This window comes from Protopterus annectens, chromosome 11.part0 (genome assembly GCF_019279795.1).
Source record: "Protopterus annectens isolate FY-2018-M chromosome 11.part0, PAN1.0, whole genome shotgun sequence".
Classification (NCBI taxonomy): domain Eukaryota; kingdom Metazoa; phylum Chordata; order Ceratodontiformes; family Protopteridae; genus Protopterus; species Protopterus annectens.
In genome coordinates this window covers 952,774,772-952,790,249 of record NC_056745.1, presented here as the reverse complement: position 1 = coordinate 952,790,249, position 15,478 = coordinate 952,774,772, and the positions used below count along the sequence as shown (strand labels likewise).

Genomic DNA, 15,478 nt, shown 5'->3' with positions numbered 1-15,478 from the left:
AAAAAACATATCAGTTCTGCATATATTATGATCTTTGTACTTTTACACCCCATCCTCCATGTCAGCAACCCAAAATTACAGCCCATTAACTTATTCATGCTTTTGTCTAGCTTTTCCTCTCTTTGTACTGTAATGCCTACGTATCTTAATATAAAAAAAAGAAAAAAGAGAAGAGGAAGAAAAAAGACATTGGTTTACTTTAATAACTTTATCACATACAAGGCCAACTAAAAATACTTTACTATAAAATATGCAATTTACATTGTGAAAAATTTCATAGAAATACCTTTAAGAAAATAAATTGTTTTACGTATGGTTAACCTTTTCTTTATTTCCCTCCCCTCAGAGTCCCTCCAAACATTAATGACATGAAGTGAGGCAAATGCTTTTCAGTTTTTCACATGGTCAGCAAAGCCAACAAAAGTCTACTCTTTCCACTTATTCTTATACAGCTGTATTTCACAAATGTGATTAATGCTTTGCAGTCTCACATTTATTCACTAATTTTGAACTTGAACTGCTTTCTGCTGAACAGCTGCAAGATTCTTCCCATTCATTGTTTTCTCTTCACCTTTTCTTGTTGATTTTCTTTCAGGCTCCCTTAATTTCTTCTTTGCAGGCATCCAGGCAGTGTACTTACTAGCCAGTAATGGAATTTTACTTAAGCTTACAATGTCACTGGTCATAGTTTCTCAGTTTCTGTTTTCACACTGGGAGAGCTGATATTATAGCAATAACCCACGCCTGGGTGTGGGTAATGCTAAATTTACCCACGGTTGGCGTGGTTTGGTCCCGAGGCGGCCGAGGACCAAACAAAGCCAACCGTGGGTAAATTTAGCATTACCCACACCCAGAAGTGGGTTATTGCTATTATACCATGACATTATTTAAGAAAAGAAACTATTACTTTTCTTAAATAATGGCATAGTATAATGCCTGTTTACTGCCCTTCCGCAGATGTCTGGCATCCGCGGCAGTTCTGATGTACTGCGCGCCTGCGCAGTACATCAGAGTTGAGCAAAAGCAACGGAGAAAGCAAGATCTCCGTTGCTTTTTTGTTAGTGTTTCGCTATGTTAAATGAGTTTAACATAGTGAGACAGTTTTAAAATAAGCAACGGACATCTCTGTTGCTTATTTTAAAACTGTCTCGCTATGTTAAACTCATTTAACATAGAGAAACACTAAAAAAAAGCAACGGAGATCTTGCTTTCTCCGTTGCTTTTAAACACTGCTATGTTAAATGGGTTTAACATAGCGAGACAGTTTAAAATAAGCAACGGAGATCTCCGTTGCTTATTTTAAAGCTGTCTCGCCATGTTAAACCCATTTAACATAGCGAGACATTTTAAATCGAGTTATACTAATGGAAAAAAAGTCCGGGCGACCGGACCTTTTTCCATTAGTATAACTCGATTTACAATGGGCACGCTGGCCAATCAGCGTGCACGTTTTGGGGGGATCATGGTATAATAAGCAGTTGATCGGTGTGCAGTCATCTTGGAAGTCCAGGAAATGGATAGATGTTGACACTTGCATGTACTTGTTTTTGCTATCATAAACCTTCATGGACAGAACGGAAGCAGCTGAACTAGTAAGAAAGGTAAAATCAGGACAGTAATCAAAGTGGAGCAGCAGTATACTGCAACCACGGTGTTTACTGTGAATAAATTGTTCGGTTGTGGGTTCCATCGGGGGAATTTTGCAAGTGACATGTATTATGTGCTCTAGGGGGCACATCTGGCCTTGGGGCTGGTGGTTTGAGACCACTGGAGTAGATCAGTGGTGCAGTACTGCTTCCCTCCCACCATCCTGTCTTCTCTTCTTGGGCATCCTGGGCTGGAACGGGATACCCTATCCCCGTACATTTACTCCTCCTCCCTTCTCAGGGTCTCTGGCCTGCAGAGTTTTGAATAGCCATGGAGAACCATATTTCTTCAAGTACTTGATCTAGGGAGTTTATGGCCTTGCATAGCTATAGAATGAGGAATACCCTGCATTCATTCTGAGCAAGAAATCCCTAAAATTGTACAGGTGGATGTTAGCTTTATACAAGGAGTGTCCTGACATCCCTAAGGTAAGCATTTACCTGGTCTGGAGGGGTAAGTGTGCCGAACTCTGGAAGTCAGGCCAGACTCTGAGTCTTCTGCCACTGAAGTCTCATTAAGGACTACTGTACTTTTCCTGATTAATTTTTGCAACTGATGAATTTTCTGAAGTTTCCAAGTATAAACTCAGTATTCAAAATAAAAATGGATGTAAATGCACTGAATGAAATGAACCACAATAAGACTTTATTGGTGAAAACCAAAATAAAACTAAGTAAAGATAAACACTTTTGCCTCTACCATCAGTCTCACAGGACCAAAGACTTCAGCAGATAATCAGTCTTAAAATTCAGTTTGCTTAATTACTGGTTTGATCACATGACAAAGGTCATGTGGCCAGACTTATTTTTTAATTATTCCAGATAACAACTGAAATTGGCTGCAGCGTTTAAACCTTTTCCCCTACATATATCTAAGCTGATTTGCCACATGTATTCTAGATAATCTAAAAAGTCTTGATTGCTTCCCCCCTCACATCTTTGGCTACATAATCTAAAACAAAGAAAGTAAATTTCTTAAAATTTTCACAATTATTTATATTTTTACTTAAAGCATTCAAAACAGTCTTATTTGTTATCACATATTGATGTTCCTAAATTCTCTCTTTTAATTTTCTGATAGTTTTACCAACATAAAATGATTTTCAGGCAACACATGATGCCAGGGAATCTTCTTGGGCTAGGCTTATATAGGCTCCAGGGCCATTAGCCTAGTACACACCTATGAACCTATGAACAGGTTGCAATATAAATAAACTACAAGAGATGAAATGCAGGTGAAATATGCTTTCCCTGGATAAGTTCTTTTTCATGTTATCACAAAAAACATTTATGTCTACATGAATAAATATACACATACTGTATGTTATGCATGCAAAAGTACCACTATTATTAACTACAAGCATTTTATTAACAACATCCTTCTTACTTGTTTCACTGTTTCCTTAATTACTCTTATTAGTAGAATTCAGTGGATACCCCCTAACTAATAATCTTTCATCTAAACCCTTGAGTGCTTGTTGTTTAATTGAGTCATCAGTTGTCAAGCATTCTATTCTACTCTGCATGCTCTTCACCCCACTAATCATTTGGTGTACTGGATGCATGCTACCTTAAACTAAGATAGGATTACTGGCTACATTTTTGTAATCTAATCTAGTTTTCCCTTTTGTATATTTTTGTATACCTTTGTGTCCAAAAAGGTTATGGAATTTAAATTTGTATTACTAGAAATGTTTAGAAATTTTGTAGTGTTGCTTAAATTATTCATAAAAATATCTAAATCCTTTTCAGTTCCAATCCAGATTAAAAAGAGGTCATCAATAAATCTCCCATAAAACTTCACATTAATGTAATCTGGATCTGTATACAGAAACTGACTTTCCCAGTAACATACTTTACCAGTAGATCATAACTATATTAACAACATTTGGGGCCATAGTGGGACCCATAGCTATTCCACATTTTTTTTCTGGAAATATTCATCTTTAAAAACAAAAATGTTCCCCTACTCCACATTTTTTCTGAAAATATTCATCTTTAAAAACAAAAATGTTTTCCTCTAATACCTGGTCAGTACATTCACCAATACACTTATATCATTTAAAGAGTAATCCTTTTCATTTAAAAGCATACAACACTCCCACTCATTTCCTAACTTTTGTGGAATCATAGTTATGTAGTAATTTGCAGTTATTTTCTAGAAGAGGAAACCATTATAGACATTGTCTTTGGCATACCACAAAGGCAAAAATATGCAAATAATTCTCAACTCATATCAGTTGTATCATTCAGGGGCTCAGAATTGAAAATGACTTCAGATTTTCTAGATGAGGATTTAAAGGAAGCCGAGTGTAGAAGTAAATATTTTATAAATGATTCTTTTGATTTCAAAGATAAAGTTACCTAGGTTGAATTTAATAAGACAGACATATTGGTAACCATGGATGTTACACCATTGTATACTGTGATTCCACAACAGTTAGGAAATTATTTTGATTGGTCACTGTTGCTCCTGTGAGACCTGGCTGTAGTGCCTTATCCAGAGACCTGTACCCTAATAATAATTTAACTATAACTTTATTGAAATACTGTATCATCACTGTGTGGCAATCTCCTAATGACATGCTGCTAGATCATTTTTAAAAATTAGCTACTATATATAGGACTTTTAATTAAATAATCAATGACAAGTTTAAGAAAAAAATAATGAAACTATTCTTAAAAGTTGGTAAAAAAAATATAGGGCTTTTAATTAATCAATGACGGTGTCAGTAATACTGCTGTAACTAGAAACCAACATGGTTGAATTTTTTTGTCCTTTTATAGCTATTTAATAGTTCATTACATTCTTATACCAAGGCAAACACAAAAACCAAGTCCCAGCCACTGATAAAGGTAACTGCCAGATAAACATCAAAAATCCAAAGCATAAAAATTGGCAGGAACACCACAGCTTCAAACAGTAAAAGTATTTATTTGTAAAAATGGACCAGATAAGCACTTTCATGTTGTAAAACCAAAGCTTCTTCAGATCATAAAAACACAAAACCATAGCTCAGTTTAAAAACAGTTAGATGTTCAATAAACTATGTTAATTCATCACTTCATTAAACCAATTTCCTCCCTTTCAATACAGGTTTTAAAGAGACACAAGCATTAATACTCATGTCCAGCATTTTCTTTAATATGTTTAGCTAGTGCATTTCTCATATTACAAGTCCTAATCTCATAAGAATGACTAAAAATTATTTTAATCTCTTACTGGTCTTACCAACATAGAATCCTGTTTAGGACTTGCATGTGGCTAAATAAATCACATTTGCTGTATCTGCATAGAATCTGGGACTAAAAATATATTTCATCCGTGGATGTTTAAACACATGATCCTCTGAAATATAGGTACAGGCTCTGCAATGCCTGCAAATGTATGTCCCAAGTCTGGCAAGTTACTTGACCTAGTATTACAATTCTCTGTGCACAGTTGTCTTTTCAAGTTTAAACGATTTTTATACATAAAAGAGGGATTGTTCCCAACTATTTCAGCTGTCTTGTTGTCACTTGTAAGTATTCCCCAGTTTTTTTCGAATAATATTGCATACAGAGCCTACATCATTTGTATACTTCAAACCAAATCTGAGTTTACTGACAAATCTCCTATCCTTATGTACACTATAAGCACGTCTAGAGAAGTATGGGGCAGCAATAGTTTTTCTGCCCTTGACAACCCTCTCTTTATGCTGTAGCAGAAGGTTCTTCTTATAGCCCCTTTTCAAAAAATATTGAATTATAATACTAGGTCAAGTAACTTGCTATCTGCCAGACTTGGTACATATAGTTGCAGGCATTGCAGAGCCTGTACATATATTTCACAGGAACAAGGGTTTAAACATCCACGGATGAAATATATTTAATTTATTCTCATTTGTTTACCAGGAAAGTTTGAGTAGGTCATAAGAGACCCTTTTTCAGTGGCGGCTTGGGAATAAAAGTTCCAGCAGGTTTACAAACAGATATATTCAAAGCAGTTAATTTACATGGCATTGAACATTACATTTTAAACAGTAGAGGCTGAGTGCTAAACTTTAAAGCTAAGAAGCCTAGTGACATTAAAAATGTAGAATAAAGCATATGTGATATACAGTTTGTGTTTACATAGTGGAAAAAAGTAAAAAATGTGACATATTTATAGTTGTAAAGTAGGTTGTTAAGGTGATATAGCATGATTTAAAAAATGAAAGGAATATAGAGTGAGAGATGATAAGTGTTAGAGTGATAGTTAATGTAAGTAATTAAAGGATCATGTATTGAGAAAGTGGGTTTGCCAGATGTTGATGGCTTTGTAGAAAAGCAGAAGCAGTATAGAAAGAAAGTATGCAATAAACAGTTATCCCTAATGTATAGAGAGCCTTTTATTTTAACTGAATACCTGATACTACTCGATTTTATTAGAAGATTATAGAAACTAAGGGGGGGGGTGAATAAGAGGCATGTAAACTCTTGATAGGTTATCACGCTGGTGTGGTTGAGGAAGTGGGATCTAGATGAAGAATGATTGGAGGGCAAGAGTCGAAGTAGATATTGGTGGGTTTATTAGTGTTTGAGAAGATTGTACTCCATATCCATTAGAATGAGGGTATGCATTTAACTTATACTTCTTGTACACTTCAGGAGGAGACTGATCTGAAGTGTCAGAAGTGTCCTTACTCCCTTAATGTGGGAAAGGGTCAAGGCCCTCAGGAGTGGACTGTCCTTGAGATGCATGGTGAAAGGCTGCAGTCAAAACAGGAGGTCTTGGTGGAATCAAAATAACTGGTTCATCTCATTGTTATGGAGGCTGGTGGCTAGAATCCTCTCAAAAGTCTCAAATGCTGAAGGATGTTATCAAAGTCAAACTAAAAGAGGATGGATCAGGAGACACACTCCCTGGCTCGAGGCTTTGGTCAGATATGAGACTGAGACCAGGGCTGAGGTGTTGAGGGCTGAAGCTCTGAAAGACGAGAATAGATCCAAACGGGTTGGATCCAAGGCCTTGACATCAGCCACTTGGCTCAGAGATGCACCCGGCTAAGAAGACTTTGGACACGAGTGAGTCGGATAAACTGTCAGAACCCAAACCACCAGAGCAGTCAAGGATGACAGAGAGAGATGATTGAAGAAAATCTCTTTTCCAAAACCACTGGATCAGATACTGATACTCTGGAACAAGGGACAGTGTTGAATCTCTAGGAAAGTCAAAATCTGAGAATCTGTAGGTCTTTTTCTTTTGTTTCTGTCTTTATTTCTTTCCCTTTCTCTTTTTTTCATTTTCTACTTATTTTGAAAGATGTTTCTTGGCTCCTTTGCTTTGCTGAGTAGTAGTAGCATAAGGGGCAGCCACATCTCCCACTGTGATGGGGAAGACCCTTAATTATCAGTTTTTTTCAGTCTAATAAGGCTCTCTGACCAAATGTCACAGTCCAAATTGAAGTGCTGTGGACTCAAATAAAATGCACATTCCCATGGAGGTATTTTGTGACTATATTTCAGGCACTTTTTGAAACCTGAAGTGTTTTCCATAGTCATTATAAACTGATAATAAAATAGTAATGAAAGAGAGCAAGTGAATGAAGTCGGAATGGCAAACTGGATTAAGTAGGCCCCTGAGGGAGAAGGGAAAGAAAAACATCTAATTGGACAGACATTCTAATAGAAAAGCTAAATAAGTAGCTCAAAATACAGAAGAAACCATTAACAGAACAGTCAGAGGAAAAATATATGTAAATTTGACTTTCTGAAAAAAAAAGTGACTGAAAGGTGGAGAGTCAAATGCAGCCTCCTGCATGGGGAACGTTGCACGGCACCAAATACATAAAGCACAGAAAAACCAAAATGGAGCCAGCAAACTAAAAATGAATCCAAATAAAAATAAAATCCAGCCTCTTTATTAAAAAGAGATTATAACATTTATCAGACCAGTTTCGGCTGGCAGCAAAGCACAGCCTGCTTCAGTGAAAAAACATGAATGCAAAATGTAACACCTTAAATACTAAATTAGCTTACAACTCATTGGTCCACTCAGAAATTCTCATTTAGTCCAGGTGAAAACAAAGCACCTAATTTAGTGATCCATTTCTTTTCTTTGGTATCTAAAATAGTGTGCCAACCAGTCTTATTCAGTTTATTTCCCCTAATCATATCAATAACAATGAAAGAAAATTTGGCAGTATTGTGCTTCAAAGTGTGTTTGTACAAAGCACTATTCATTTTCATAGTTCTAATATTACTCATGTGTTCTGAAATACACAATTTCAAAGGCCTCGATGTCTGGCCAACATAGAAACACCCACAGCTACAAGTGGCCAGATAAATGAGCCACTCACTACTACAGTTCGCAAAAAACTGGATGTCATAAACCTTGGAAGAATTCCTACTTGTGAATTGTTTAGATTTGATAATTTTGTCACAATTGACACAATGCCCACAAGGGAAACATCCAACAAGACATTCTCCAGTTAAAGCAGTTTGTGTTGATTATAAAGTGCAAGTAGAATGTGTATGTTTGTAATGACTAAAACATGAAGCTAGATTCTTTCCTTTCCGAAAAGAAAATAAACATTTTTCGGGTATTATGTCAAATAAGTCTGGGTGGCTTAATAAGATGTTCTAATTGCTCTGAATACTATTTATAAGTACTTCTGAATTACTAGAATATGTGGTAACTAGCCTGATTGGCTGTGTAGTTCCCTGTTCCCTAGATTTGTATGTGAGCAGATCCTGCCTTGATGACTTATTGGCCCAATTGCTGGCCTGCAGAACATATCCCATGAGATAACCTCTCTCACGGAATCTGTTGGTAAGATCCCGTCTATGTACCTGAAAGGTATCATCCCTTGAACATATACGTCTCATACGTATAAATTGGGATTTCGGTATATTTTTAACAATATGTGGAGGCTGGAAGCGTGGAGGACCGTGTTGTATTCAGGATACTTCCTGAAGACCTGTGTGCTTAAAGTATCATCATCCTGTCTTGTAAATAATACATCAAGAAAGGTGATAGTATGTAACTCATAATTAATGGTAAACTGTGCCCCACTTGTTGTCATTCAAATATGAAACAAATTCATTAAGGTAGTCAACATCGGCCCTCCAAACCAGCCAGCAATCATCCAGATAATGTCTCCAAATATCAATTTCGTCAAGATATATATTGTGGCTGCTATTATAAATAATTTGATCCTCAATATATGCCATAAAAAGGTCAGCATAAATGGGAGCAAAAGATGCTCCCATTGCTGTACCCTTAGTTTGCCAGAAACACAAATCTTGATTAGTAAGGACATGCTCTGCAAGGCCAACCAAAAAATTGATGAAATCAGAATCATATAAATGTGCCACATTGAGCCAATGTGTCAATGCTTCTAAGCCAACCTCATGTGGAATATTCGTGTACAGAGAACTAACATCTAATGTACACATCAGCCAACCAGGTTCCAATTGTGTATCTGCAACGGTCTGTAGAAACTCAGTAGTGTCCTGCAGACGTGACCGAACAAAAGATAATAAGGGCTTTAGGTGTTCGGTCAAATAAATAGACAACGGTTCTGTTAAATAACCACAACCGGAAACAATTGGCCTACCTGGAGGGTGTATAGGGTCTTTGTGTATTTTTGGAAGGAAATAAATATATTGACTGGTTGGATCCTGGATAGTTAATTGTTGAAGAACAGAGGTAGTGATGATACCCATATTCCTAGCATTGATCAAAAAATCATCAATCTGAGACTTAAATCTATGGGTTGGATTAAATTCCATTTCAGCATAATAACGCCTGTCTGATAATTGTCTTCTAGCCTCCTGGTCATAATCTAACCAATCCAAAACAACCACAGCACCCCCTTTATCTGCAGAAATGATGACTATGTCCTTGTTATGTTGTAGTTCTGAAATAGGTTGTTTCTCAGACAAGGACAAATTGTTGGATTTAAACCTAAATTCAGAGCTCGTAAAGTGTAGATCTTTGAGCACTTGACTTTGAAATTGATGTACAACGGGGTGCATGGGAGGAAGATAATTAGATTTATGATAGACAAATTTATCTTGATTCTGTGATGTTGCATCAACTCCAAATTGTAATTTCAAATTTAAAGTTCTACAGAATGACAAAACATCTTGAGCCAAAAAATCCTCTGATGTAACAAAATCAGGAATAAAAGTTAAACCTTTACTTAGAATCGACAAGTGATCCGGTGACAATACAAAACTTGACAAGTTTAGAACATTAGAATGACCAACATGATCTATTTCTGTGTCACAAGCTTTAGCAGACTCTGGATATTCTCGATTCCTTTTATGTTTCCTCCCCCCACGTTTGTATTTCCCCCTAAAGGGGTGGAACCCTGAGCCCTTTTGGGGTTGGGTGAATCCGATGCTGGCTGTGGATCACTATCCGTGAAAGAAGAGGCATCATCAGTAGATGAGCCAATCATTACAGATTTATTCCGTAAAATAGACCTAGGCCTTTTCCTTTTTGGTGTTTTAGGGGATTGCGGAACAAATCTTACATGTTTAGAAGGAAGACTAAAGGAGTTAAGTCCCTGGTAGTCCACCTGGTCACACTTAAATTTCTTTATTTTCCTGAGTTTTAGCTGTTCCTCCAAACTAGTGAGGTCACTGGCCACTTTATTAAGATACTTGTTGAAAAATACTTCACCTTCAAATTTATGAACACCATTGCATAATTCAGTAACAGTATTTATTTCAGAGTCAATAATTCTTTCATAAAATTTTGACAAAGCTTCAACGAAAGACATTGTTGCCTGCTGTTGAATTTGGTTCCATTGTTTATTCAGTTCATCATCCGGCTGCCCCACATGGGGTTGAATTCTAACTCTTAGACCCCTAGGGGTAATGCCTTTTGCCATATAGGCTTTAAATAGTTTGGAATGCCAAATATTTGAGTGTAACATTTTAAGATGTTTAAAAAGGTTGTCAAAGGCTAAACTACAAGAAGATTCTGAACTCATGGGTTCATTACTGGAAACACCATTGCTACCAAATCCGAAGCCAAAAACAGTTAGATCCTCTCTATCAGCTGAGAGGCCCGAAACCAGATTGAAAAGATCCATATTTCTAACACAGATACAAGCCAAATGATATGATTGACAATCATGGTAACAATACCCAGAGACCACGTCAATCCAAATTTAAGGAACAATAGCTCAAAAGCATCAGGTCATAATACAACCTATGGAAGTAGCTACGTTCCAGAAGTCAGTGAGGCCCTGATTAAAAATAAAGGTTTTAGAAAAACAGCATGCAAAGATAGAGGTCTTAAGAAATGTTTTGACTACTAAAAATCAGAATGTATCCAATTATGCAATGATGTAAAATAAATTACACACAACAATAAAATAGAAAAAGTGACCAATAATCACACATTAATTATACAAATAAATGTCCTTAAAGCATTCTAACCAGAGGAATAACCCAGGTGAACCCAAATATACCCCATATTTTAAGGTACCATCAAACCTCAACCTGATAAATAATGATAATGGGAGAATATAAGAAAACCTATACAGCCATTGAAAAGAAAAAATGAACTTACATCTCAATACAAATGAAAGGTGAAGACTCACATCTGACTCCAAAAAGCAGCAAATGAGATCTGTGGAGTATTCCATTCATTCCATTCATAGCATTATAGGAGAGGAATAGCTCGAGTGCTGGAGAAGCTCTGATGAAGAAGTTGCAAGTTCAAATCAGCAGTGAAGAAGATATCCCTCAGCTGGGGGGAGGTACAACAGGCCTGCTTCACATCATCGAACACCCAAATGTTTGACTTTCATATGGCTGAGACCATATGATCGAACATTTGAATGTCTGAAAATGTGAAAAAAAAAATAAACAGTGCTATCAGGGAGGCAAGCCCCCCTGCACTCCCCACACCCCCCCCGCTATTTAAATATACCAACTCAGAGATTGCACTACATTGCGGTAAAGGGAAATCTTCCCGTTCAACACTCTATGGAGATCTCCATTCAGACCGTTCAAACTTTTAAAAGTTCGACCTTCTGAAGGGGACCCGGTACAACATAGCATCTTATTGTGAAGACCATTTTGGATAAAAGAGGAGGGACTCTTAGTTCTGTGATTGATGAAGATGGACCGTCCAGATTTAACATTTTGGCAAGTGTATAAATTGATTTCTCTTTTTTTATATCCCACTCTGTTTTTCATAAGTATACATCCTCAGATATTTGAAGCAGAATTATTAGAAACATCTCTAGTAGTTCTCCATTAATGAAAATGTATTTCTGCTTGTTTCATTTTCAACATTTTTGAAAAAAAAAATTTAAGAAGCAAGAAAGACTCGTGTATTGTAAGGGAAGAGTACTAAAACTAGTTCAACAGCTGTTGGGACATTCTGACATTTCCTCTGTAGCTTTGTGCATAAATAGATTTTAATTCCATATTCTCAGCATTCCATACTAAACAAGATTTTTGGATAACATTAAGATGAAGGTGGGTAGCTGAGGGAATTCAGTGCTGTGTATTATGTTGGCCACCCTGGCAGCAAATTCAAAAGAGATGGTCTCTGATAAGCAAATCCACCCAAGACTGTCAGAATCACCAGTAGCCCTATGGTGTCTGAGTTGAGTGAGAGAGACTGAGCAGCCAATACCATGTCACCAAATTTCAGTGGTAGGGGAACCCAAATCACACAGCCAAGTAAACCACGAACAATACTTTATAGCTGATCAAAGATCTGACTGATAACCACCTTAGACTATGCAGAATTAGTGTATATGATGGCTATGATATTCTTCTACATATAGTCAAATTCTGTAACAAATTAAGATATAGGCAGGCAGACCAGTCGCATCCCAATGTGTTTCAGCCTATGAGAGCCCTCCACCCTGGACACACCTCCCAATGAACATTGTAAAAGCTTGAACCGATTCAGTATATAGCTCAGCGTTCATCAATTGAATAAGAAGAATTTGGAAACTGATTTAAGGCTGCTTTACATCCTTTTAACCAGAATGAGGTATGAGGTGAATAAGATAGTGCAAACTTATACTCAGTCGGAGAAGAACACTCATTGTAATCTTCAATTGACTGAGATTTTAAAAGAAAAGAGACCATATACCAAAGTTCCTTTTCAGAACTACTAACATATCTCTGGTTAGGCTTTTATTAGAAAAGATACATGGCTTGTTCTGATAAGGAAGAACCAGATCAGACTGGATTGCCAATATCAAGACCTTTTCTTGGGGCACCAGGTTGCTAGTTTCTCAGATCCTATGTGGATCCCAAACTGTGGTGTTCTAGAGATGATGTGCATTTTTCTGGTAGCAAAGTATCATATGAGGTGTTCATATTCAGCCAAATGAAAAAGGTCTTTGATTAAGACAAAAGGTGAATGATCTGTTCCCCAGTTTTCCTTTTCTACTGGTGTTGGGAGTACTTCAGGGTACACATTATGCTGGGCTGAATTACTTTTATGGGAAAGTGCACCTTTCTTTAGTCTCTCTTCTACTCCCCAAGGAAGGCACCCCATTGGCTTACCACTGATGGTAGAACTTCTGAAAGATGTTTTTGGGCTGCAGCTGAAGAACCTACCTCCCCTTTAAGACTTTATAACATCATCCTAGAGAAACTCATTGTCGCTCCTATTGAGCTTAGGTCTACCATTGAGCTTTAATTTATGTCTTGGAAGAGATTACTTTTACTGACTATTACTTCAGCAAACAGTTCTTAAGCAGCCCTTCACAGTGTAAACAGAGACAGCATCTCTGTTAGGTTGAATCATAAATACCCTTGAGGTATTTTGATAATTTACTCTGAGCCATTCTGTTTATTTTCTGATGCTTTTTGTTGTTATTTACAGTGGAAAAAGAGCATGTGCAATAGTTACAGTGTCCAGCATTAAGGATCTGAGGAAGACTAACAAAATTGCTTATCTTTGATCACTAGCTGATCATTTTACTTAATGCATTGTCTTCTCCCCCATGACATATAGCAGTTAGCTGCCAAATGCATTACATCAATATTCCAGAAGAGTAGGTGTGTATTTGCCTTGTTGGCACTAATCAGAAATGTTTTTTCCATAAAAATATTTATGACTGCAGGCTGGTTCTTTGGGCAACACCTTCAGCAACCATCATTGCAATGTATCCTGATGAAGCCTGGATTTGGTTGCACTGTCCTATACAAGATTGTTTCTTCTAATATAATTTTGCTTGGAATTCTATTTTGAATTCAATACTTGCTACAAGAGTAGTCTCAGAATAGGATGGTACAGATATGTGCACGTTCATCTAATCTTTAGGTCTTCAGGAGAGGCAATCAAAGTAAATGCCCTCTTTTTATTTTACAGAATTGATACAATAACAGCTTTTAAGATTCATCTGTTGTTCTGCATTGCAATGTTTTTGCTTAAGCTAAAAAAGAAAAAGTTGGATGACTGTGTTCTTTATTAGCGGCACTCAGGTGAGCAGACCACAACCTGGGCTGTGAGACAGCCTGCATTTAGCTTGGTGAAGCAGATATATACTTTATGGGAAGATTAATGACTGGTATTAGTCATGAATATGATTGCTTCCGGCAGAACTTGTTAAAACTTACTGATACATAAGAGTGTTGGTATTTGTACAGTATTTTGTAAGTGTGTATGCAATATTGAGGAGTCTGTAAAGCAAAATCTTGCAGTTTTCAAGTGACTGTATAAAAATGAACAGGAGTTATGAATGTAAACTGTGGTGTATTTAATTTTTAGATCCTATCCTGCAGCATCAAGGAGAAGGCTCAAATATTATTGGCTCATCACTCAACAGTCCAATTTCAGAAGATTCAAAAGACAATGAGGATTTAGAAGGGTGCCACTAGGAGTAACACAGATGTCCTACTCCATGAGTACAGAGACTTTATACTTGCAATTATAACCTGAGAAACTTTGTAAAAGCATACCATTTACAGACTTGCCGCAAAACTTACTTTCTGGCACCGAACACTGGCACCACATGCTGCTAATTAATATGGCACAATCGGATTTCACTTTTGCTGGAGAGCTGAAACAATCTTACTGTGTTGATATAATTTATTTAAAGCAGATGTTTCTTTTTTCTAGCTCCATGTGGATTTTTTTGTTTCACTGCAATTCACAGAAGATTTGAATCTGAAAAGAAAAAAGAAGAAAAGAAAACAATGTCAACCAATATAACTCAGTGCAGTAGCTGTATCTTATTTCATAAAATGGTGAGTGTGGAGCCGAGCTGTATGTGTATAATAAACTCAGTTTAAATTAGAAAATTGCATAGTTCCATTTTGTATGGAAAAGATCAGAAGAAAATGGATTTGTTTTCTTATCTAAAAGTAGTTAACATTTTTCACAATCTTTTCAGTACTACAAAGCACTTAACATCTTTTCTTTCTTTTCAGAGAGATAACATAAATGGCCTTGGCTCAGAATCTGTTCTTCGGTTGCATTTTAAATTACCAACAGCTCTAAAAGGATGTTGTAATAGTTTTACCGTCACTCAAGTTAATTCATTTGCACACTTCTATATCACAGCACCAGATATTTTCCTGGCTTTATGTACCAGCAAAAAAGTAAATATTTAAGAAAAGAATGCAAGTGTTTTAGTCATCGATTCTACACTGTACTGTTAAGTGCAAGGATTAGTTGAGAAATAATAATGGCTTAATTCAGAAGTGTATGTACTTCATATAGTTCTTAAAAAGAATGCTGAATTCACCATTTAACCTATGCGCCCTTTCAGAAAAGGAGGAGAGTGAGTTGTTAGTTATGCTGTAACAACCTATGAATGCACTAAAAATTCTTTTGAAATCCTGTCAAAATATGCAGTTTTAAACGTTTTTTTTTT

General features: G+C 36.6%; 1 protein-coding gene across 3 annotated transcripts in view; it reads left to right on the top strand.

The window, feature by feature from the left end:
* The window catches only part of DMTF1 (cyclin D binding myb like transcription factor 1), an 884,631-nt gene extending 869,419 nt beyond the window's left edge, over positions 1-15,212 (top strand). For 2 of the 3 annotated variants that reach the window (XM_044088345.1, XM_044088344.1), the window contains one exon: positions 14,371-14,903. In XM_044088345.1, the coding sequence (XP_043944280.1) occupies positions 14,371-14,480 (110 nt within the window). In that variant the 3' untranslated portion in view covers positions 14,481-14,903. Of the gene's footprint in view, positions 1-14,370; positions 14,904-15,032 lie in introns of those variants that run through there. The other variant, XR_006366980.1, reaches the window with a different exon arrangement.
* Positions 15,213-15,478: the final 266 nt, after the last annotated feature.